The 26,978-nt window shown below is 33.1% G+C and overlaps 1 protein-coding gene across 2 annotated transcripts in view; it reads right to left on the minus strand.

The window, feature by feature from the left end:
• Positions 1 to 1,443: 1,443 nt before the first annotated feature.
• Positions 1,444 to 26,978, minus strand: part of IA-2 (tyrosine phosphatase IA-2) — an 842,823-nt gene continuing 817,288 nt past the window's right edge. For both annotated transcript variants that reach the window (XM_069821417.1, XM_069821408.1), the window contains exons 21-23: positions 25,620 to 25,786; positions 16,653 to 16,706; positions 1,444 to 10,438 (exon numbers count right to left, since the gene is read on the minus strand). In XM_069821417.1, the coding sequence (XP_069677518.1) occupies positions 10,156 to 10,438; positions 16,653 to 16,706; positions 25,620 to 25,786 (504 nt within the window). In that variant the 3' untranslated portion in view covers positions 1,444 to 10,155. The remainder of the gene's footprint in view (positions 10,439 to 16,652; positions 16,707 to 25,619; positions 25,787 to 26,978) is intronic.

Genomic DNA, 26,978 nt, shown 5'->3' on the forward strand with positions numbered 1-26,978 from the left:
AATATAAGTGTAGTATTTAAATTTTAATAAGATAACACGTTACAGAACTGTTATTCTTACACTGTACCATCTATTTCATTGCCAGATTCATAGGAGTTCTGTATCTTGAGAGTAGAGCTGATTTTGTTATGGCAATTCATTAACAAGATAAATTATTGTTATGAAAAAATCCTTGCCAGTTTCATTCTGTATTTAGGTTATGTAGTTGCATTATACATTAATAGGTAAATACTGGTACTGATAGCAAAAGAAAACTAACCACTTTGTTAGAATTAAAGATTGTGAAAAAGTATTTAAAAAAAAAAAAAAAGAAAAAATTTGTGCATTAGTTGACAATTTAAATAATTTCATGTCATACCGGTATTAGTATTGAATAGTGAAATTTCACTTCATTTTTAATGCCAATAATAAATTTCTAGTAGCTATAACATTATGGAATAGATTATTACAGTTTCTTTTTTTTTTTGTTTTTGTTTTTTTTTTTTTGTATTTTTCATTAATATTCTTCTTAGTAAAACGAAAGAAAGACTACTTACCTAATATGAACGCCGTATATAGATTTACTTATAATTATTTTCAAAATATTTTCTTTGTAATATTTACTTTCCTACAAGATTAATGCCCTATAATTAGGAAAACAACAATTACATATCACTAATATCAGAAAAAAATATTTATACGTAATGATTTAAATCAAGATTAATGTGAATTTGGTATACTTTTGTATAATATTATAGTCTGTTACAGTTTTGCCACATCAATCTGTCCCTGGTGCATGGGCAAACAACATGAATGGTTTCGAATGGCAAGATAACATGCCAGAAATAATAATTTACACCCATGTCATTAAACAGTCTAAATAATAGACTACTTCCACGTATTCACCAAGTACAGCTTAGGAACATAACATAACATTACATGCCATAGACTCTGACTTGATGCATAGCCTTTTTCCATTAATTTATGCGACTTGATACGTAACATCAGAAACAATACAAACTTAATGTTTTTTTTTTTTTTACACAGTAATGCTAATTAACGCAGATGAATATTATCCTCTCTTCTTCAAGAAATTTCCTTCCTTTGATCGAAGGAGTTATGTTTGGTTTCCTTCCATATGCCTTTGTAGCCACGTATCATTTGTAACATGTCAGGACTGCAGGTGTTGCACCTGGACACAGGGGTATGATATAGTATCAGCAGGACCATATTGCACACAGTTAAGACAGAACATATGGATTACATTTTACTTTTATGAAATTATAATTGCCTGTTGTGAGAATTTCATACAAACGTAATTAATGCAATTACAATATATTTTCATAGCCATAATTACACATATAAATTTACATAAAAAATGCACTCTGAAATTTATAAAGAAATTTATATAAAATTCCACATAGGTTTCAACTATCGACTCAGTCTCGTATTTTTTTTCTTACATTTAAGCTGAGTGAACTAACCCAAATGATAGCTGATAATGGTAAGATACCGGTACTATGAAACTGTATCAGAGAATCTCAAGTTAACAATATTATATAAATGAAATTATGATACCGATAACTGAAGTGTACAATTTTAATGCAACTGATACCGGTAGTCAAATGAAAATCAATAAAGACAATAATTATAACGTGGAAAGATGAACTAAAGGAAAACTTTATAGTTATTTATTTTACCCGAGTTTCAAAAATCCTATATGATTTCGTTTTGTAAATTTTCTATCCTTGTGAATTTGTTACTTTAACAGGTTTCCCATTTATTTTACAAAGAAGAGACTTAATGTCTTAAAAAAAAAAAAAAAAAGTAAAGAGAGTAACATCAGTATCATATTTTTATGTGGTCACCTTATTCTTTCTTCTCTGATGTAGTGTCTTATAAAATTCTGAATTATATAATAAATTAAGACAACATTATTAAGGACAGAACAAATCTTTTGATAATTCTGTAATTTCAAATTACATACGTAAAATTTAATTGACTTTTAAGTTCATTATTAATTAAATTAAGAAATCATAAAGACTTAATTTTAACACGAAAATGTTTTCCAATAAAAAGTACCGGTATCTAACTAGGAATTCATTACTCACATAATAAACTTTTTGAAAAATTCTGTTATTTTAGATTTGATCTCTAAGTCAGCTACTATTGAATATAAAGTCAATTACTTAAAGAAATACTGGTATTTAATTCAATACCGGTTAATCAATTTAACTCCAACCGTAAACGTCTTAGTCTCAAACCCTATGAAGAGAAGTCACTGTTAGAGGGAAACGTACCAAGTAAGGAGAGACAGGTAGATTGTAACTGCGGACATTTTAAGGTAGCTTATATCTAGAAACATTGACAGAACTTCGACGATTCGATTCTAAATTAGCAAGGCTTCTACAGTAATTTGTGAAAGCATATTTTCTAATTGAAAAGTAGTTCGTTTTCGTCCCTCTTTCCACTATTCTAGCACCACATGATCTACATCCTTCCAGGGTTATAGAACTGCGATGTGTACAGTAAACTCAATAAAGAAGTTTTTTCAATAAACTATAATACCGGTATATTGTCCTTTAATTTAAAAATAGAAGATGTTCTTGAGAGCATTCACATTTTGTATATCAAACTACAGAACATTAATGAAGAAAATAATATTTTAAGTATGTGCAAATTAGGTCGAACTGCTGTATCAGATCCCTGCCTGCATACCATGTCACGTGTTAGTGGAAAATACGGGAATTACAAATGAATCGAGCACATCATGTCCAACCAGACAAGATCACGTTCTCCCATCAGCAAATGGCACTAACAAGGTACTGTGTAGTTACTACAGTCTGTAATGCATTGCAGTTCCAGTGACAGAACCTGTTCAGGAGGCTGGGGCTGAAAGGGTTCTGTATGTCAGCAAGATGGAGGCCGACTGGTAGAAACTTACACTCACTCAATGCCCAGAGTGGTACGATGCTCCAAGCAATCTGACTAACATGCTAACGAAGTAAGAGAAATACAGACGTATATCGTGCTTTTGTAGCATAACTTGTTCAGGCTTATCAATTGCTTGTGTTCCTGTCAAAGTTAAGATATTAGATTAAGAGTATGTAATGACGTAATTTAAAACTGTGGTATAGAACAGAAATTATAGCTGGCACAACGAAATATGTCTGCCTTAATGTAACTTACTCTGTAAGTATTGTTACACTATCAATTTCATTACATGTACATTATATCTTAAACACTCACAATGAATATACCGGTATGCATTATTTTGCATACAAATGTACCGGTATAAATTCAGAAATGAGTTATTGCAGTAATATCAAAGAATAATAAATTGAAATACCTTATATGTTCATTTATATCTTCATGTATATCAGTAAAACATTATATGAAAATAAATTTGAAAATTTAAAGTGAATACCGGTATTCCTAAAAAAAATGAAGAAATTCAAAGTGAAGTAATTCTACGAGATAGGCTATACACAGTTTGATTCTGATTCTATTAAACAATTAATAGGGTTGCCAACTTTTTTTGAAGAAAATACGGGATACTAAGCAATCGGCAGAATTTCACATAGAAAACTGACAATTTATTCAGTTCAATTATTATAAAAAAAAAAAACAATTATTCTACACTCTGACAGTTAAGCTTCAATTAAGAGTATTTCGAGATCGGTTTTGTTTCACGTAATGGTTTTTAATTTTTCTGTTTCACAAATTGAAAAAATTCTCTGTAAGTGAAGTTGATTGCAATTTGCAGTTCTCACATGATTAGTTGTGTAGCACTCCTGTTTCAAACATCTGTCCACTTACTGTCCAATTGTCCATGAGAGAAAACAACATATCTCTCTCTCTCTCTGTCAGCATTACTACCTGGTACCTAAGCTTAGAACAAAATTCACCAGTTTTTCTAAATTTCCAAGATAAACATTTTTTATTTTAATCCGATCAGCACTGAAACCCATTTCTGCCAAGCATTTACCTTCTACAGAGACTGAAAATTTTAATGCATCTCTGAAACAACAAAATCCATAATGTAAATCATCTTCATTCAAGGCAAAATTAAATGTTTGAAATAAAGCTTCTACATTATGAAAAAATATGGAAGAAAATTGCTCGAAGAAAAGAAAAATGCGAGAGACTATTGGAAATTACTGCTAAATACGGGAGGGTTGGCAACCCTAATCACGGAAAATGACTGGCTTATAAAAATTGGTGCCTATTAGAGATTTTAAGATCAGAACATATCAGCTCCATTTAGGGTTTAGCAATCATTAGGTTTATTGTAAAGAAATATTGGGATGCAAGACAGTAAATTACTTAATTGTCAGAAGATCTGATTCCAACTAAGCAAGGTCCTATATTTTAAGCATAGATTCACTACATTTACCTGTTTTTATCGTTTTAAACATTTTAAAAATTTATATTTTTTTCTAGTGTTACATTTCTTTATTTACATACATTACCGATATTACCTATTACAGAGTGGAGTATGTTTTCTTGCCATAGCAGGTAGCATATAATTCTCATATTTCTGACAAGATATTTTGGACTACACAATGCAGCCCTTAGCACAGCAATATTTCTTATACAATGGAAAACATGAAGTATTGTGACCAGAATGCGTCAGTTCTCTTGCATGGCGACATGTAAATAAAAAAATTATGCTTCTACGTTACACTGCTGGTGTGACCTGCACCTATTAAATTATTTTACCAGTAACCTATTCTTGGAATGAACTACTGTACCGGTACGTAATTACCAGTAGTTCGTCAGTATGGCGCTGTTACAACATGAATTCTATCATCTATATTGTATTTTCTTGCTTTAACTTATTATTAAAGTGCCATAGCACACTGTTTTATTTCCTACAATTATTTTTTGATTCTATATTAACTTACAAAACATGCTTTATTTTATGAGAGATGTTTTGCGTTAGACTAACTTCAAGCTAGATTGGAAAGCCACAAGGTACATTAATGAACATATATGTAAGTAGATTGGTATTTGAACCCAAGGCCAGTAGCTTGATAAATATACAAATAAATTGTTGTTATATTGGTACCTTAAAATAGGCCGTGACAGCTGTCTCAAAATCCTTTTCTTCTAGAGTTTTGATCAGCTTATTGTTTACGTAACTATAGCAACTGATTAATAAAAAAATTATTATAATAAGGAATTTAATTTTTTAATGCTATTTCTTTTCGTCTTAATACAGTAGGTTAATATACTCACTTTTTTTTCTCTTACTGCATTACATGTGGTCGACAGGCTGCATGGAGACATGGCACTAGCAGTACTATCACCATTAAAGAAATTGCATACCACAGTAGAATAATAGCTGCTCATTGAAGTGACTGAAAGTCTCTAAGAATGCATGTCAGCTGCAGGAAAACTCAATAGAAACATCTGATCGGGAATTTACACATTTAAAACATAACATTTTTCAGATTTCAATGCATAAAAATTGCATAAATATGCTTTATCTTGGCAACCTTGTGAACAGGAATATCTTCCTTAACAGACACAGATTTTAGTACCATTAGTCTTTGTCATGCTGCACCGTGTCTGTTAGAGAGAACCATTTCAACAGTACTGGACTGACTGTTCTGTTGAAGATGATTACTGCCGAAAGAAAATTCCTCGCCAAAGGGCCACCCTGTTGTAACATTTCAAATATAAATATTTGTAATAAATAACAATCACTCTTTATATGGATATAAGATATTATATACTTTATTTCTATACTAATATTTTACCTCGGAAAATCTGCCGTTCGTTATGTCATGACATAAATTAACATTACATATATGTATCTACATATTCACAATTAAAGCATTACATTTATATCTAAATTAAATGTCATACAGCAACAATAATATACTATCGTTACAATACATCTGCAGCACTCATTGCTGCTATCTTGTGCACACTGTGCAGTGTGTAGAGAGAGTTGTAAGACAGAATTAATAAAAGATGCTTTGTCAGGGGAAATACCGTTTAGTTCACTCCGCACTTAGGTTCAAAACAGTACAAATGGAGACTGCAGAAAGAAGAGCGTAAAGAACTCTGACATTACATTTAATACATAACACAGCTTCGTCATCCAGCATAGGAATAATGTCTAAATGCTGTGTCGAAATTGTTACTTTAATATAAGGATTAATTTCTCTAATAATTTGTTCCTTCCACTTTTACCACAGTCTCCATTCATATCTTTATCCACCATTTCAAGTCCCATTTATTTAAAAGTTAAAAAAATTAAAGAGTCCTTGTTTGTTATCAAAATCGATAAAAGATGTGATTAGCTGAATTGCACTATGAAACCATGCATATGTGACTTGGTGGAGTGTACTGGAGACATGAAACAAACTGGAGAAGGTTTCATAGATGTAACTATTTCTTACAGTACGAGATTGACTTGAGTTCACAAGTAGTAAAACCATCAGTTGTGATAATCAATGGCTTTCCTTAAGTTAATGAAAATTCTGAAACAGTTTTTAAAAGATAGTACAATATAGGTTAAGTATATTCGTAATCATTTTTAATATTATATTTAAAATTTCATTGTCAGCTGCAATGAGTGGTTTCCAACCTTCTCCCCGGAAAGTCCACATCTGTTCAAACATCTATCTTCTGACTTTTTTACAGTTATGTAAAGTTCATAACAAACTGGTTTTGCGATTAAAAGCAATATTAAAACTAACTCGTTTGATTACATGTTGAAATGCTGCAATAAGCTCGTGGATCTCCCAAAATATATTCACAAACTTCCAGGGATTCACGGACCACAGGTTGGAAACCACCAGTATAGAAGTTTATTGACGGTACCATTTACTTCCAAGTCATTTGTTCAAATGCCAATATTTCACATGTGACATCTCTGTATTTTTCTACAAGAATTATAATCTAGTTTCAGTCTGTGAAAAGTGAAACTCTGCATAGGCCTTTAGTAAAAATTACTGAGGTTTTCATTTAAATTTAAAAGTTTACTGTCAGGACAAATGGAAAGAAATTACATCTGTCAGTCAGTGGATTCTATGGATGGAAGATTTGTGTGCACCATTTTAATACAAATACACAATACAAAGTAATACTGTCTTACACGATATGAAAACATACCTAGAAAAGCCAAAATTTGTTTGTTGAATGCACTGTAAAAATGAGGTGAGGTAGGGGCTGGAATTAAGGTTTACCCAACTATTCTGGGACACGAAAGCAAATGAAAACTTAAGGTTTTGTAATCCATTCTCCAGATATTATAATTTGTGCATCTGGACTGTTAAAACCAGTGATTCTCAATTTACATTCTATTAGACAAGTGTTCTACAAAACACTGCAAGAAACACTTGTTATATATCGAGAGCCTCATGAGTGCCTTCGAGAAAAAAATAAATTGAAATAAAATTTGGATACCTAGGCCTATTAAAACAAAACATAATTCTAAAATTGGTAGAATCATTTACTTACTCTTCTAGAGAGCAATTGTCATAATTGAAATGTGTATTTTCAAAGTTGTGGCACCATTTTATGAACATATGCAACATATCCGTTGCTTCGAAATATTGAAAAACACTGGTTCAGACTGAAGAAAGAAGTACTATTAGGTATACCTGGTTACACGAACTGACTTGTCTACTTATCAGAGGGAAATGCATGGAAAATGTTATTGACAATTTCATATTTCCTCACTCATTTGCAATGTAATTGCCTTGGACAGGTATGTTTAGTTTGAAAATGTGCCCAATCCTAATGGATTGTTTAGACAAATGCTTTTAATGAAGCAAGGATCTTCTGACTATACCACTTCCATCCAGGAATTCAAAATGCCTGGAAATTACTTAAAGTTTACACCACAGATTATTAAAATAGAATATTTTTCTTAAATGTTGCATAGTTATTTAAATGCCAAGCATATAGATAATGGGGACTTAGTCATTTTGCATTGCTGACTGAAAAGTAATATTTTATGCCGAATACGATTGAGTATAAATATTACACAAAATCTCTCAATGGAATTTATTATTCTTCCTTTAACGGTGATGATATTAGAGTACGTATCAGAGGTAATACAGGGTTCCCCTATTTTTCTTTTCATTGCATGGTTTCTATTTACTAGTATATTGCCAGTACTGGTGCCGTAACTTTAGGTTAACCTTTAATGACCAGCTAATATTTGTCAATCTTGGGCCATTTTGCCTATTTTGTCCCAATAACATCTTCAGAAACGTGATCTCACTTCTTTTCATGTCAAAATTTAACTTAGAAAAAGAAATGAAAAATCAAATTTTCAACACCAATGGTATTAAACTACAAAAATGGAAAATAAAGTGTGATGCACCATAATCAAAGTCTTTGTGCACAATTTTAACATACGACTACACTGAAATGTAAATTTTTCTTGGGAATATAAGTATCCATCCAACTATCGACAAAAGATCATGAAACAAGAAAATAATATTATACTACGTATATTTTAAAAGAAGTACCTAATTAAAATTGTCAAAACTAAATATTATCACATAAGTTTTTATACAAAGAAATAACTGCTATCACAATGAAATGAGTCCATATTCTTACAGAAAAGAAGAAAAGGAAATGTTCGGATAATTAGTGTGTTTTTTAAGATATGAAGCAGGAACTTTTTTTTTTAACTTTTAGAAAGAGAAGAAGTCGGAAGGTGTGGCTAGGATGATATTAATTAATACAGATTAAATCTTTAAGTTAAGAGTTTCATTTAGACTGAATAATTTTATCGTGCAATTCGGTATGGTCTGAAATATTATGTAAATTATTTTCGTTTATTTATTTTATTTACTGTACTATAATTGGTTTCATTTTCACATTGTGTCAATGTTCGTTTACACAATTACACGATTGCCAGATAATGTAAAACTCTTGAAATTCATAACAGAAATAAGAGGGAACTAAAATCTGAAGGAAGACATCAGTAAGTGGAAAGATTTTAAGAGAACAAATGAACAGCTACTGAGTACATAAGTAAACGTATTAATTATTGTCACAGTCATTTGATATTGTGCATGAAAACTTAAATAATTAATATAATTTTTAACTTCGTATAGATTCTGAAAACACTTTTGTCTCTATTTTAATGGATGTCTTAATAATTGCAAAATATCAAATGAAATTCTTATCAAACAATTACAATTAATATGCAGTATGTACGCTTTTAAATTTATCCCATGGATGAATACAATTAACTTAGAATGCAGGTAAGTATCTGAAATGTCAAGTTATGGAGAATGTAAACACTTAATCTGATATAAAATACAATGATATTTTAGCAACCGTGAAACGACATACGAATAGTATCGATAACTTTTGCATATTAGATGGTACTGTACAAGCATATTGACATTTTATTATGCAGAAGATGGATGAATAAAACTTTATGGTGGTGAAAACAACAGACACACTTAAAGTTAATAATAACTGAAATTTATCATGATCAATATTAATACTGTTGTAAATATAATATCGGTATGATTGGTGATAGATGTAGAAAAAAGATGAAATTTAAGACAGTCTCTTAAATACGTTCCAATAAATAAATAGCTGCCGAAGCTATTAAAAAAAGAAATTTAAGTGAAATATTAATCTATTTAATAGTAGCTTGATATTTATAAAAATATTCAGGAACATTTAACACTAAAATGAGAAGAAAATGAAAGTTCAAGTGAAAATACGTAGTTATTGGTGCTCATAACCTAAATTCATTTTCCAGAATTAATTTAAATAAAATAATTTTGAAGAAGGACAAAAATCAAACTTATAAGGTGAAAGTAAATTTGACTTGAAAGAAGTCATTTCAAGTAAGTCTTGAATAGCTTATTTAACATGGAAATTTTATTTAAACAATCATTGGTTTTATTTTTAAAATTGCAAGATATACAAAAAATTAAGATAAAAGTAATGCACTCATCCGTTTGAAAGGAATGGACGCCACTCCATACAAAGTTACACATTTTTTATAAGCTGGTGCTGATAACAAATAATCCTGCTAACACATTGCGAGAAATGAAAAGAGATGCCTGTGGTGATACAATTTTTGACAAGCTGTATAATGATTCCTGACTGGAAGCTCAGCATCTACTTCCTGATTTGAGTCGCTGGATGGCTGTGGGTATAGCGTTGCATACCTGTTCCAGTTTATTGTTGCTGTTGGGATGATGCAGCTGGTGATGCAGATACTGATTGTTGTTGTTGCTGCTGCTGCTGTTGTTGTGAGGGCAGGGCCTTGAGGATCGCATGTACCTCTTCTGCAACTGCCATCAGTACGAATTCGAACTGCTGCTTGGTCTTCACCATGAGGGGACGTTGGTCACGGATGTGCTCCAGTGTTGCGGCAATGTCAATCTCCTTAGCGCCTTTAGCCATTCGGTTGAGAACCATGTCTATGAGACAATAGGTGCCTGTGCGACCCACTCCGTCACTGAAACATATAATCAAAGCATTTCTTATTTTGTTTATTTATTTATACACTTTGAACATCTGTTACTTAGAGGGATTAATGAAGAACTGTTTTCAGAACGTGAGAGGGGTGATAGTAGGATGAAGAAGAATAAAGTGCATAACATTTGTGGACTGGACAAGGAAAACGATATGAGGAGTAGTCATAAAGTTTTAATTATCACCTCGAAAAAATTAAGCTGCGACCATGAAACTTAGTGATGGTGTTAGTCCTTTTCTACATATTCACCCTTCAACGCAACACATTTTTCCCAACGATGGATGACTTGACGGAGGCCTTGGTTGTAGAAGTCTGCATTTTGGCTGTTCAGGAAACGTTCCACCTCAAAAATCACCTCGTCGTCATTCTGGAAATGCCTGCCACGCAATGGTTTCTTCATCCGAGGAAAGAGGAAGAAGTCACTGGGTGCCATATCAGGAGAATATGGGGAGTGGAAACACGTGGATTCATCACCGCCGAAAAAGGCGAAGACTCAACCATCATCGGGCAAGATGATGCTGAGTGTTTTTTGGGACATCCAAGGTGTGGTGCTGACAGATTATGCTCAGAAGGGGCAAACCATCACAGGAGCATACTACCGAAATCTCCTGACGAGGTTACGGGAGGTTATCAAGACGAAGCGTCGCGGGAAGCTGTCCAAGGGGGTCCTTTTGCTTCATGACAACGCCCCAGCTCATTCTGCACAGGACACAGTCACACATGCTGCTTCTTTAGGCTATCAAATTTTGCCTCACCCCCCCCCCCCCGTATTCTCCTGATATGGCACCCAGTGACTTCTTCCTCTCTCCTCGGATGAAGAAACCATTGCGTGGCAGGCATTTCCAGAATGACGACGAGGTGATTTTTGAGGTGGAACGTTTCCTGAACAGCCAAAATGCAGACTTCTACAACCAAGGCCTCCGTCAAGTCATCCATCGTTGGGAAAAATGTGTCGCGTTGAAGGGTGAATATGTAGAAAAGGACTAACACCATCACTAAGTTTCATGGTCGCAGCTTCATTTTTTCGAGGTGATAATTAAAACTTTATGACTACCCCTCGTATATGTACCAAAATGACAAAGTGTGGAAAAACACAAAAAACTGTATACTTGCAATTACCATTTAATTTTTCAACATAAAGTGTCTCAACATCCAATTAAGTTCCCTGCAAACATATTGAGCTGTGAAATAACCCATTACTGACAATATTATGTAGTGTAACTGGCTCCAACATTATCAAAGTCGTGATACAAGTGCCATGTATAGTTTCTTTGAAAAGAGTACAAACAGTCGAGTGATTTGTGAATATTAAAAGATAGAACACTAATAATTTGATTTGTAAGCATGAGAAACTGTTTGTTTTTCTTACTGGTACAGGTCCTTATAAAAACCATGGTACTTAGTGTCCATGAAATCTAGCATTGCCAGAAGGTCTGCCTTTAAAGAGTTCTTAGGAGTCAGCATAGCAAACTTCTCCAGGTTTGTAATAGACTGAGTGTTCGTCCTCTTCTTAGAATCTGACATGTCTTCCACTGTTCAGAATCACTCAAGTTATTCCTGGTAAAGACCAATGTTGGAAGCTTCTGAAGCCACATCCAAGAAGTCTTCAGATTTCATTGAAATCACTTTGAATGGTTTTTTTTTTAATTCTGGCCGACCTTACAATGTCCTGCATCTCATCAGGAACCATGGCTTTACAAACCCTCTCCCTTAGCAGTTATATATGGCTTCCCTTGCTGCCGTAATTTCCTATTTTCTACATACCGGTACTTCTTTGCCTTAGATACTTTTATAGGTAGTGGCCGGTTATTATCCATGATAAATGCTACAAAACTGCTACATTTACTGCAGATCAGCACAGCGAGTGACCCTCCACAGAACATACACTAGGTGGCACTTATATCGTTCATCAGGACTATACTACGGCACTTATATCAAGTGTCATCTAGAATGCACTTGTTTGACTATATGGAAGGATGTTTGGCACATATATCCATTACTATGACATTGGCGCTGCTACATATATAACATTTCGTGACAAAAACAAAATTTGACCTCGGAGGCACTTATACCATTTTCCATGTCTACTACTCATTTGCTGATGATATGGCATTGTTAGCAGAAAAGGAGATGATACTAAGGGATATGCTACTGGAGCTAAATGACAGCTGTGAGCAGTATGAGATGAAGATGAATGCAAACAAGACAAAGACCATTGTTATCGGAAGAAAAAATAAGGAAGGTAAACGTGCGAATTCGAGATGAGGCAGTAGAACAAGTGGACAGCTTCAAATACATCGGGTGTACTATAAGCAGTAACATGAACTGCTGCCAGAAAGTCAAAAAGAGGATAGAAATGGCAAAGGAAGCTTTTAGTAGAAAAAGGAGCATCTTCTGCAGACCTCTGAAAAAAGAACTAAGGGAAAGACTAGTGAAGTGCTTTGTGTGGAGTGTGGTATTGTATGGGCCAGAAACATGGACATTATGACGAAGTGAAAAGAAACAACTAGAGCCATTTGAAATGTGGGTATGGAGAAGAATAGAGCATGTGAAATGGACACACAGAATAAGAAATTAAACTGTGCTAGAAAGAGTGGGTGAAGAAAGAATGATGCTGAAACTGATCAGGAAGAGAAATTGGCTGGGTCACTGGCTGAGAAGAAACTGGCTACTGAAGGATGCACTGGAAGAAATGGTGAATGGAAGAAAAGTTTGGGGCAGAAGAAGATATCAGATGATAGACGATATTAGGATATAGGGATCATATGCAGAGACTGAAAGGAAGGCAGAAAATAGGAAAGATTTGAGAATGCTGGGTTTGCAGTGGAAGACCTGCTCTTGGGCAGAAAACTATGAATGAATGAATTAACATCTGTGGTCATGTGGCGTGTGTAGGATCTTTGGGTAACTTATATAAGTAGATCATTTTATCTATTGTTGACTTCCTGTTTCTATTGTTGTGTGTTATAGATGGCTTGTGTTGATGTAACTGATTTTAGATTTTGATTAATATTTATGATATTGATGACTGCGGCAGTGATGAATCATATATTCATCTTCGTCATTCCCTGACGACAAGTCCACATGCATTTTGTCCAATATAATTTTGTCCCTCTACATATTTTTATTCATACTCATTGAATTTTCATGCTCACTTTATCTGTTAACCTTTATTTTATGTCCACATAAATATTTTTCCCTCTGAAAATCATGTCTGCGTCATTTAATCACATAATTTTGTTTTCCGTCTGTTCCATTAGTACTGGTACGGTATATCTAAACCTACGTTCATGTTTTCTGTATAAATACAATCTTATTTATGAAAATGAAATAAACCAACAGCAAACTGAACATTCACTTGAGAAATTAAATTTTACAGTTATGAGATCTTCATCATTACTCGAGCTCTTCCATCTATTCTGTGACTGAATGCTCTAGTACATATTATTCTCTATGCTTCGTATCTATCAATATTGATTATGATTAAAAATGTACCTCTTATCGAATAGCTACTGCATGTTTCTGATGACCAGCTAGCTGAACTTGAATGATTCATGCATCAAAAACTTCGTGACACTAATATTTCATAACTAAAATGTTTCATTAGGCCTAATATTTTCCATAGAAACGCATCTCCGTATTCATATTCTTTGAGATTGTTTATTGTTATGGTGCTACCGTAGCTAATTCCCTTAGAATTCGGAATAAAATCGTGTTAAAATTAATTCCATGGTTACACTAGAAATGTATTGTAGGAACTCGGAATAGTGTATTATTCGGAGAATGTCTTCCAAATAAGCTAGTCCATACTTTCAGTCGCTGTTAAATTGTTATCTAGAGAATAAATTATAAAATGGCAGCAGCATTAGACATGAATCTTTCTCATAGTGATGAAGAATTAATAATATAAACCTATTTTTGAGAATGCGGGAACAAAACAAAATAAGGCATAGACCTGATCTATTAAATTTGAATGACGATGAAAAATTTCTGGCAAGATTCAGACAAATAAGAACACTGTTTTAAGCGTGCTGGAATTAATGATTTGGAACACATGACGGACAGATAAAAATAGTTCACATTATAATCAATCTAAAGAAATTGTAGTTTTTAAAATAATTAAAATAAATTTTTTAACGAATTCATAAGGCTATATTATATCAAAATATCGATATTTTTCATTGCTGTAGGTAGAAATCTGAGCGTTAATATCCTAGGTACTACGGCATGGATGGTATGGCTTTTGATTGTAAGTTGTTACGCCATCATTTTTTTCTAGCATGTTCTTATAGTCATTCACTATCTCAACTAGCTTAATGTATCTTCTGTCTTATAGTTTTGATTTCTAATTTCTTTTGATTTATGCACTCATTTCTTTATAAGAAATTCCGTACAGTATATAAAATAGTGATAATAATGTTCAGAAATATTTGAACAGATACTGGTACCAGTATTCTGAATTAAATTTATAAACAAAACACCATCTAAAATATTGCCAGCCTCTGTTTCAATTCTGCTAACTATGGAATAGATAACCTTGAAATAATCGAACGTTATACAATACAGTATTCCATTTATTCTATAGTTAGACTATTCCACGAATAGCTATTCCAAGATTTATTCTGCGATCGTACAACTGGGCCTTAAAGAAAAAAAAAAAATTGGAAAGAGCAATTTCATTTTAACGCAATCTATGAATGGACCTGTAAAAATGGGCAAGAAATTGGTGGACTACATTTTTTAACGTTGAATAACGTTTATCTACGAAACTGTGATAGACAAAAAATGTAAGTTATGATGTCATGAAACATCGTTAAATATAGTAAAGAGCAAATAATAAAATTCCTACCTATGTAATCTACTTTATTCCATAAAGAATATTTCACACATTATTACATAAATACTGAAGGATTCCTAGTTGACTAATTTCAGCTTTATATCAGCCATCATCAGAACTAATGAGGTCCTTACCCACTAATTCTGACGATGGGTGACATAAAGCTGAAACTAGTCAACTAAATAATTACAATTCAATTTATTTTAACACATGGAAGTGGTTACCGGTATATTAACTATATTCCTAAGTGATATAAAGTATTACAAGTGTGTAATAAAGATGACTAATGAAAACATTCAATAATTTTTACTCAATCCTAATCCTCAATTACTTGTCACAGACAGAGTACAAGAGTTGATTCTATACATATTACGAGAGAAATATATAAATAAACACGAGCTATTCAAATTTGTATTCACATTTTATTTACCGGTAGTTTTTATGGTTTAAGATCTTTGATACTACCTGTACTTGTTAATAAAGCTTAGTTATATTGAAGGACATGTATTTAGTCCACTAGAACGTCATCTACAGACAACATATCATGTTCGAATATACTGTAATATTTAATACAATTCGAAATATCGGTATACATATATAAATATATTACATAAGGTTATTCAACTGTAGCTTGGGAGCAGAGGTTCCTCTGTTACGATAATTAAAAAAAAGTCTGTAGATCAAGATATGACAGAATTTCTGTAGATATTTCAGCTGACATAATTTAAAAAAATAAACGAAGCGTAGACCCTATGTGGGCCAAAAATTGTGAAAGAGATATTTGTGAACAAAAAATGGTTACGAAATTTTTGTGGACACATAGCATTGAACGAACTGTGCTGGAAGCATGTCCATTACAAGTAAGTTAATCTGAAATCTTACATTTTTACTATATTGTGTAATTCTATAATCAGTCAATTATTATCACTCTTGTCTATAATTTTATTATAAATAGAATTCTAATCTTTTCGAAAGACTGCCAAACTGGAAAAGCGTGTCCATTATAATTATAAATTATAATTAAGTTTTTTAAATAAGTACTAAATTCGTACCAGTAATATAAAAATAAATAACACGAATACCAGTAAGTTATATAGTAAATATTATTTTACATTGTGAAAAAGATGCAGAAGGAACCTTAAAATAACGGGGATGAGTGATTGCAATAAAATAAGGCAAAATATAGGTGATCCTGGAAAATACGATTTTTTTAGACCTAAGTACGACTAGAGAAGGGAGAGACATATGAGAACCAAATGAATTCATGCAACCTAATAAGAAAGAATAAATAGAGAGGTATCATGTTATAAAATATGATTGAAAAGTTACGATATTGTGAAATATGTCACTGGAACTCACCTGCAGTGAACGACAATGGGGCAGGATCGGCCACGATAAGACTTGTTCACCTTTCTGTTAAAAGAAAACATAACGACATTAAATGCAACTATCCAGTCCAATATCCAAAATATTTTGATAAGTCAGTGTGTAATGGTAATGCTCAAGAACTTTATATTACAGAAATAAGTAACTGTTACCAAATACCAAAGCTATTCAATTGTATGAATTTGAATACTATTATAGTCACAATCATGCCATGGTATGAAAGAAAAATTTCACAACCTCGAGCAGGAATCGAACCTGCGATTTCCTGTACTCCGGTCAGGCGCTCTACCACTGAGCTATCAAGTTCATCTCATGCCAAAGCTTGGAATTATCCTTTCATACTGGCGACTCTGTTATAGAGTACTGTCCATAGCGTCTGATCTAGTCAGCACTGCTTATGGATGTGAAGAAACTTTACAAATGTAATCTTCATCTTACGATGTTTGGTGACGTATATACGTCCGTTGATGTGACATATTAATGAATTTGAATACTATTATAGTCACATATTATATATATTTTCTTTCATACCATGGCATGATTGTGACTATAATAGTATTCAAATTCATTAATATGTCACATCAACGGACGTATATACATCACCAAACATCGTAAGATGAAGATTATATTCAATTGTATTGCATTACAGAATGATTCTTATAACGTTTCATATCTATCTGGCACAGAATTTGTGTCAAACTCTATTCTTGATAAGGAAAACGAAATAAAACAAAAATGTAACCAATACGACAATGAAAATAGAAGAGTCATATAAAAATAACAGGGATTACAAGCAGCTGTATTGTTACAGATATGATGCAAAAAAAGAGAATACAATTATCATTATGTTTGGCAGTGAATGAGTTAACTCTAAAAATTCAACATAGCAGCACATATTGCCAACAGTTACAGTATCATATAACAATGTAAGTAGGCCTAGTAGTCTATTAACTCAATGGTTCTCAAACTTATTATCACTGTGGACACCCTTTCCATAAATCAGTATTTTCAGTAATAGTTCAGAGAAACTATATCAACAAAATAAAGGAACATTTGTAACACAACCTGCAAGGTCATCCAGTCCTCTTTACTCAATGCCAAAGCCAGGCGCAACTAATCGATATGAACATATGAAGACAATTTGTAAACTATGGATCCTGAATTGAATTTCTTTCATAATTTTTTTCCTATAATTTATAATGATAAAATGCCATAAAGTGTGCATTCAGCTCGTGGATAATCTTATTATGACACTCGTGAAAATTGTTGCACTCACTATCATTCGTGCAACAAACATTCATTCATGCCATAATCCAGGGGCGTATACTGGTTAAAGGGTTTGGGCTACCGCTGACCCTATTATTACACAAAATATATCTAACAATTACTTTAATTTTAATTACTATGGTAAAACTAATAATACAAAATTATTACATTATGTTATATTATAAACTTTTTCTTTTGTAATTTCCTTGGGCTACCGCCGGTAGCCCCGGTAGCCCGCAAAATACGTCCCTGCCATAATCATCAAGATTATCCATTTGTTGCATAAATAACTAATACATTTAGCATTAATGTTAGTTTTGTCTATCACCACATTTACTCGGCTTCTTTTAACAGTTTTGATACACTAATGAGTAGAAAATGCCAGCTCACGCAAGTAAATTGTGAGAAACGGCATTCACTGTTTCAAGGTTGTGAGAATTCTTTGTTTTGCATGGACTTTCAACCAAAAATAAAAAGCTGGCTTTCACAAGGTGGAATATACAGGTTTGAGGATAAAAAAAGTCATTTTTCTATTAATTTTTTTATATAGAGTTTGAACATTTACCTCTATGTCAGTGAAGGAATTTTTACGATATATAAGTTAGGTCTACAATAATTTGTTAGATATGACCATAAACGTGCGAACGTGCATTTATTTAGCTCTCCACATATAAGGAACATATATTTAATGCTCATTCCCTGTAACTTGTATTTTTCAAAACCGATTTTGTAATAACTTACGTTTTTAAGATACCGCAGTAAAATTTTGCATGCAGCTGTATTTCATACTTGTGAACAAGATGAACTACAATTACTGCTGTGACATTTATAGTTCATTAAAAAAAAGTTTTTTTTTTCTTTTACCTAAAAACATAAAAAATTTACTTCTCATTATTTCGTATATTCTTTAATATGCATTAATTATATTTATTATCACTTATTTAATTTACTAATTAATTTAATAGAATATTCTATATAGGCCTACTACATGGGATAAGCAGTGACAAAATCAGACGGCAGACTCCACTTTTCGTTGGATCTCTCTATATAATCATGTAAACTTCAATATTTACCACAAAATGTATGCAGAAATATGTGAGGAGCATAGTATCAAAGTTAGATAACTCCATTTTTTTGCGATTTCGAGATATCGATTGTTTCTCATAGAATTTTGTATGCTGAATGCGATTCTGAAACTGTTTGGGTTCAAAAACGGACAGAACAGAGCGAAAATAGCACTTAATTGTGCGCTTTAGAATCAAAATATAGACAACCCCACTGTGGCTTGGTTTCAAATTAGGAAATTCCTTCAGTAGCCAATGAGAATCCCACACTCGTACCACGTTTTCCCATCACACATCGCGAATCCAAATGGCTGATTGTTTATATAACCAGTTTGTGGATGAATAAGTACTGGTTCACGTAAATTTGCTTTGAAACCGAGTTAGAAGAGACTTAGACTCAAAAGTAGACAATTTCACTTTAAATATGGCTTCATTTGGTTTAAAAAAACAGATAACTCCATTTTAAATAAGGCTTCATTTAGTTTAAAAAAACAGACAACTCCATGACCTAGTTTCAGAGATGGACAATTCCACTTTTTAAACTTAAATTGCGACCTGAATATTAATTTTAATCACATTTTGAGACTGAAAAAATATTTTTATGACCCATGAGAATGTTTTTCGCCTCTCCTGTAAAAAAAGCAAAGGTAGAGTCGTCCAACTTTGATACCAAGCTCCTCATGTTTTCTAAATTCTTAAAAAATTAGTTCATTTTTAGTTTCATCCTAACTAAATGTAAAGCTGTTTGCTATTGCCTCTCGTGTGGATGTACCTTCCTGGGGTCCCATAATGATTCTTTTGTTAGCAAAATAAAGCTCAGCAGAACAAGCTGGCTGAAAGAAGACATACAGGCGCACAGAAAGTTGCTGTTAGTTGCTGGTGTGTGGTGACAAGCATCTTGACAATGACGTCACAACACTCTCATCACTTTTGCAACTATGCAATTTGTTTCCAAACACAATTGCAAAAATCGCAAAAATGATGGGAGGATTGTGATTGTAGCGAAGAGTGCAAGCGATCATGAAGTGACAGTGTGTAAAAGCAATGGATTAATAGTAATACATTCACACATACTGTATTTTGTACATGTTTTTAGCAAATTACAAATTATGTTAACCATGCTCCCTTTTAATGAATGGTATTATTTAAAATTTGTGTATACTAAAACTATTGCTTACAATTTTTATTTGCGAAAGTAATGTTTCTCTTTTCTATCAATACACAGTTGTTGAAAGCTACTACGCAATTGAATTCATTCAGTCTATACAACAGCATGGATGTAAGAAACATTTCGAGTGGTTTGTTGTCAATGCCTGAAGTTATGATTTTTCTTGTTGCACTAGTCTGACAATACCTAATTCCATTTCTGAGATAGGATTACTGGAAGGCAAAATTGTGAGGATGTTGACTATAAGAGTTATATTTTTACTTGGACAAGAAATGACTTGTATTTATTTTATTGGGTTATTTTACGACGCTGTATCAACATCTAGGTTATTTAGCGTCTGAATGATATGAAGGTGATAATGCCAGTGAAATGAATCCGGGGTCCAACACCGAAAGTTACCCAGCATTTGCTCGTATTGGGTTGAGGGAAAACCCCGGAAAAAACCTCAACCAGATAACTGGCCCCGACCGGGATTCGAACCCGGGCCATCTGGTTTCGCGGCCAGATGCGCTGACCGTTACTCCACAGGTGTGGACGAAATGACTTGTAAATTTTGCCTACAATCAATCTTATTCAGTGGCAAAATTCTGTTAGATTCTGCAAATCTACCAGAAAGGACTCCAAATTTACTTCCCTTTTCATGTTGAGATTTTAATTTAAAGATTCAACATCCTTGGCAGGGTTGAACCCTTATGCCACTTGACCATCTAAAACAATTTAGTTTCTCTAGATATATGGCAGAAGGAAATTTTAGTGGTTCAATTATGACATATTTAAGGTATTTTAACTACGTGTCGAAACATGTGTTGAAATACCACAGAACTAACGCAGTACAAAAAATTATTTTAATTCATTTTGTAAGAAATAGTACAGATAATCACAGATATCTTTGTATTAGATTTCAAGTAACTGTGTATTGTCCGAATGTTGTCCCTAACATAGGCTAATAACAGGTTAAGAGGTTAGGTACAGCTTACAGCACTAAAAGTTTTGGAAATATTCAACATTTTTTTCCTCCATTATTGTACTGTTACCTTGTATAATAATGGAAATTGGTAGGTGTAAAACACTGTTCTTCTGCTAGCCTATATGAAAAAAATATTTTTACGATTAAGAAAATTATTTATATACATTTTTTCAAAATTAAAAATGGTGGCAGTTTACGGTGCAGTGATGAAGAGTTTCCATCATAGCTCATAAATTTGTTAACTTTTTCATATTCTCTCTCTTCTATTTTATTGCTGAAACTCATGTTTACAATATCAAGCTCTTTCAACTATATTCCTTAATAAATGCTATTTTTTTTAATTTTGTGTTAGAAGAAAATACCGTACTGATATTTGACCATTTTTTTAAATGACTTTATTTTTTATCAGACATTGTATCAAAGATAGAGAAGTTATCTTGCATCATATTGTAGATATGACATGCATAAATACACACAAAACATTTCATCACAGAATGTTGGATAGCTTTTGAGTTATGTGGAAAATGCTTCATCACTGTACAGGAACTGAATTTTGAGGGGGGGGGGGGACTTTTTTTCGTATAGGAGAAGGACAGTGCTTTACACATACTAACTTTCATTATTATGCAAGATATAGTAATGGAGGAAAAAAAAAATTGAATATTTCCAAACTTTTACTGCTGTAAGCTGTACCTAACCTCTTAAGTATAACAAATTTCTTATTAGTCTTACTTACAAGAGCATGGTCTTTACATACATGTAATCTAAGTAAAATTAATAACAATATAGCATTTGTTGTGGTGTTAAGCATAAAATGAAAGCATATTTTCATCATAATTCTTTGAGCAATATTGGAGCTTTATAGCTAATGAATACTATGAAAATTGGTATGGTACGGTATGTCTGTTGTGGATACTGCACAAAACAAAATGTAAATAATTTAGTAGGAAATGCTAAAAATAATAATAATTATTTTACGAAATAAAGTCGAATTTCCTCTTCTAGCTTAAGTATTTGAGTTAGAAAATTAGTAACGATTGCATCATTTTAATAAGAATAGATAGACAGACAAGTAGGAAATTCCACATTTAATATAAGAGAATCCATATTTGTATTATATTAAACATACATCTGTCTTAAGAGTCAGAAAGGAAAAGTATAAATATTTGCTTGCATTAATTGTATTTTTTGAAATTATGAATTGTGTATAAATTAAATAAAATTATTTAGTGTATGTAATATCTTTGTGAACTATTAATAATAAATAAAAAATAAAAAATAAAAATATTTGCTTGCATTAAAACGTAAAGCTGTAAATATCAGTGAGATGTAAGTTTGCAACATGCCTTTTCAGTAGGCTATAACATATCGAATTACTATTAAAATCGAATTATTAATGTTATGGTACTCATTACCAATTTAGTAAAATAGAAACATTAAAAAATATTCAATAAAGATATACTTTAATTCAAAATTTGAAATTGTACTGCTCAAAGAATTATTTAGATTTTATATAATTACATAGGCAATATGATGAGTATAAAGCAGAAGCCAAAGCTGAAAATGGGTGTATTGTGAGGGTACAATGTCAATTTGGACTGTGGGCCCATGTACTGTGCCCCATGTCAAATATGATGTGGTAGGTACATATTTAAAGGGGCTTTATGTGTACTGCCCTTACAATACATCCATTACTGTGAAGCAATTTCTATAATACATTATTTATAATTATTCGTCAGCCATCACCAAGTTTTGTCTATTGAAGCCGATGTTGCACAAACAAAGATCATAGCATATTTAACCCTTCAACTGACAAACCTTATAGTTACAGAAATACCATTCAAAGCATAGGCATTGCAATAGTAAATTTTAACTTACTTGTAGAGAAGACACAGAGACAATTATTACATTTCTAAATGAGTAGATTCTAATTACAAAAGTTGGGGACAATGTGTTCAAAATGTACATTTGAACTTCAAATATATTTACATTTAGTGAGGAAATCAACTACCAGTAACATTTGTAGAAATTCACTATATAAAGTAGTATAAAATATAAATTCTTTGGGCTGTATTCATAGACATTCTTAGCGGGGCTTCCGGTGGATGATCAGCGAACTAACGTTTTTCGTATTCATAAACCAGTGTTAGGGATATGATATGATATGAATCCCATATAAGTAACCAGTCGATAGCCGGGGCTAGTTTAGCACGCTTGTAGCGCGGGCTAGCGAAATGTCTGTGAATAGCACCCTATGTGTGTAAGAACTTACTTCTCATTCAGGGAAAGGGTTCTATTATGGGCATAAATTTACGAAACGGGCCACCTGCGTAGCTCAGTCGGCTAAGGCGCATGCCTACCGATCTGGAGTTGCTCTCGGGCGCGGGTTCGATTCCCGCTTGGGCTGATTACTTGGTTGGGTTTTTCCCGAGGTTTTCCCCAACCGTAAAGCGAATGTCAAGTAAGTTATGGCGAATCCCCGGCCTCATCTCGCCAAACACCATCTCGCTATTATCAATTTCATCGACGCTAAATAACTCCGCAAATGATACAGCGTCATTAAATAACCAAGTAAAAAAAATTACGAAACGGTCCTGCTAGAGAGCATTCTCTCACATTCTATACAGGTACCTGATGGCAACCAATAGTACCACAGCACTCGCTTAATGTGTTATGTAATCTAGCTAGTTGAGATGATTTAAAGATGTCGATCTCCGAAGTGAAAAACAATGACCTTAAACTTGCAGTCGAATTCACCGTATAGATATAAGACTTACTTTCAGTGGTGTGATTGTGGAAGAGTACGAAGACAATTTACAACAGTATTTCCTGAAGTTCAGGTTAGAGAAAAAACTAGATGAAATAGGCGAAAGATTAGAACATACTCCACAGAAATCTCCAAAAGAAATATGCATGTCTAAAACCTCAGCGTTCAGAGAATCATGAAACAAGAACTTTAGCGTGTGAATACCAATTTTCATAATAGGAGAGGGTTGCGAAATTTGAATTTTTTTTTCCTGATTGATGCGGAATTTAAATTTTTTATATGTAGAAATATCATTGCAACAACAAATTCGAGATTAGATTTTGAAAAATAAAATACAGGATACAGTAATTAACTAAAATGAATATATCTCAGCCATTTTTTAAGATAAATTCAAAATTTCTATAACATTTTATTCCTAAAAACATGTTCTTTAAAATGTCTGGAGCATAATTTGAATCTCCTAATATTAACTTGTTGCTCTACTCGCTTGGCTACTGATAGTCTTTCTTTTAATTCTCCAATTACCAAATAATGGTCAGAATCACAGTTTGCTCACCTGAAGAATCGAATGTTTATTACCGGTATACTAGTATGTCTTCGTTTATCTATAAAAATGTGATCTATTTGGTTGTGTGCCAAACCGTCTGGAGAAGTCCAAGTATATTTATGTATATCTTTATGGGGGAAAGTTATACTTTTGACAATTAAATTTTTTGATGTGGCAAAGTTGACTAGCCTAACTTCATTATCATTACTAGTTTTCTCTTTTCCAAATAGTCGGGTTAAAAATATCCTCCCGTCCTACTTTAGCATTGAAATCCCTCAATAAAATTTCCAAGTGATACCTAGATAACTGATCAAAAGTGCGTTCCAATTCCTCATAGAAGCTATCCTTTATATGGTCGTCTTTCTCTTCTGTAGGGGAGTGAGCATTTGTAACTATGATATCGCACCATCTACCCTTAAGTAGGCCTACTAAATACGATAACCTGTCACTGATAAATTCTACCTTTTTACTGCTGATTCTTACTTGTTCTTAATTGGTGATAATTGTTTCCTTCCCCGAAGTACAACAAGTAATCTCCTATTGGCGATATGCCATTCCCATCTAACCTAACCTCCTGTACTCCCACAAAGTCTGTTATATATCTAGCTAGTTCTTTTGCTACTTATGTTTTATAAAGACTCGTGACATTCTAAGTACCAAATCTGATATTACCTTATTCCTTTGCTGTGGTCGCGCCAAAGAATCAGTCTAATTCCGAGGCTTATATTGGAATCTCGCAACAAACTTTTTTTTACGGTGATTGGTTGTTAGTCCTTCGCCCAATACCCAAGCTGGAGGAACCGCCGCTTATCGGCTGTCCGTGTCTGTTTATTCAATATTTTCGCAGCTACCCTCCATATCGATAAAACACTATCCAATGAAAAACGCGATTATGAGAAATGTTGGAAAGCCGAGAGAAAATAAATAATTAACGTAACAGATTGACTGTACAAGTTTAACGTCAAACACAAAAACTAAAATTCGTAACATTCACGTGACTATGTCAGTGGATGTTATACACAGCTCTCATTCCGCCTGCGAAACCATTAAATACCTCCCACATGTCTGAACTGATATTTGGGTTGCCTAAACAAAAAACGAACGGCTTAAAACTGACAGCTTGTATATTATATTTTATTGAATCATTAATAATGTAGTGACCTGCGGAATTCTAGCAGCGCTTTGGTAGACAGTGGCACACCAGCATCAGGCCAGGAGAGGAAATGGAACTGTGTCACTGTTCGAGTTTCACCCGTCTTGAGGTTCTTCAGGTAGAAGCTGCGCACCAGGTAATCGTCACACCAGATGTGTTCACTTACAAGGTGTACCTGCACATACAAATATATTACATTAAGATCGGTCATTGAACAATAATTATGACACGTATCAGAATTCACTAAAAATGATTAATTTTATTTGATTTATTGTATTCCATAGACCTTACATCAGTATTATAACTTTTAGACGTGGAACAAAGAAAGATTTACACAAAACATAAAACTTAAAATTGTATTAGTCGACATGTTAAAAGTGTTCAAATTTAAAATAGGTTATGTACCTAAGACAGACGACCCGCTTCGACACCGGTGCTGCGTCATTTTCAGTGTCCTACGAACCACTGTTTTTCCTGCTGATCTAGAATTCTGCCATTTGCAGTCGCCAGTTGTAGGGGTGTGTTGCTCCTATGGTAGGGGTGGTTGTTTGTGTGTTTTGTATTATGATATCGAATAACGTGGGTATTGGACTGTAATTGTGTATTAAGTATATGTTGTGGGTGTGTTATTGTATGTTTGTATATTCCGTATTGTTCTAACATGTTTAACTGTGGACTTTTTGGTGTGATGTGTAGAATCTCCATATCTGTTTCTATATAATTGTAGTTGTGATTATTGTTGATAATATGTTCTGCGTAATTTGATGTGTTGTAGGGTTTGGTTATAGCTTTAACGTATTCATTATATCTTGTTTGAAAGGATCTTCCTGTCTGTCCTATGTAAAAATGTCGGCAGCTATTGTACTTTAATTTGTAAACGCCAGTTGAATTATATTTATTTGTATGTTTGATGTGATTATTTAGATATTTCTGTCTTGTGTTATTTGTTTTACATGCTATCTTGTATTTTAGTTTTTTGAATGAAGTTGTGATTTTGTATGTATTGGTATTGTGATATGTTAATGCTATGTATTTATTCTCACGTGGTGTTTGTGTTGGTTAGTTCTGTTTTTGTTTTGCCTTTTTTATTAGTGTGTCTATCATGTTAGGGTTATATCCGTTGTCTTGTGCTATATATTTTATTGCGTTTAGTTCTTCAGTGTAGTTGTCATTGTTCAATGGTATGTTAATTAATCTGTGTGTCTTTGTACGGAAAGCTGAATGTTTATGTTGTATGGGATGGTTTGAACATAAGAACAACACACCCCCACCCCTACAACTGACGAATGCAAATGGCAGAATTCAAGATCAGCAGGAATAACAGTAGTTCGTAGGACACTGAAGATGACGCAGCACCGGCGTCGAAA

This window comes from Periplaneta americana, chromosome 1, assembly GCF_040183065.1.
Source record: "Periplaneta americana isolate PAMFEO1 chromosome 1, P.americana_PAMFEO1_priV1, whole genome shotgun sequence".
In the NCBI taxonomy this organism is placed as follows: domain Eukaryota; kingdom Metazoa; phylum Arthropoda; class Insecta; order Blattodea; family Blattidae; genus Periplaneta; species Periplaneta americana.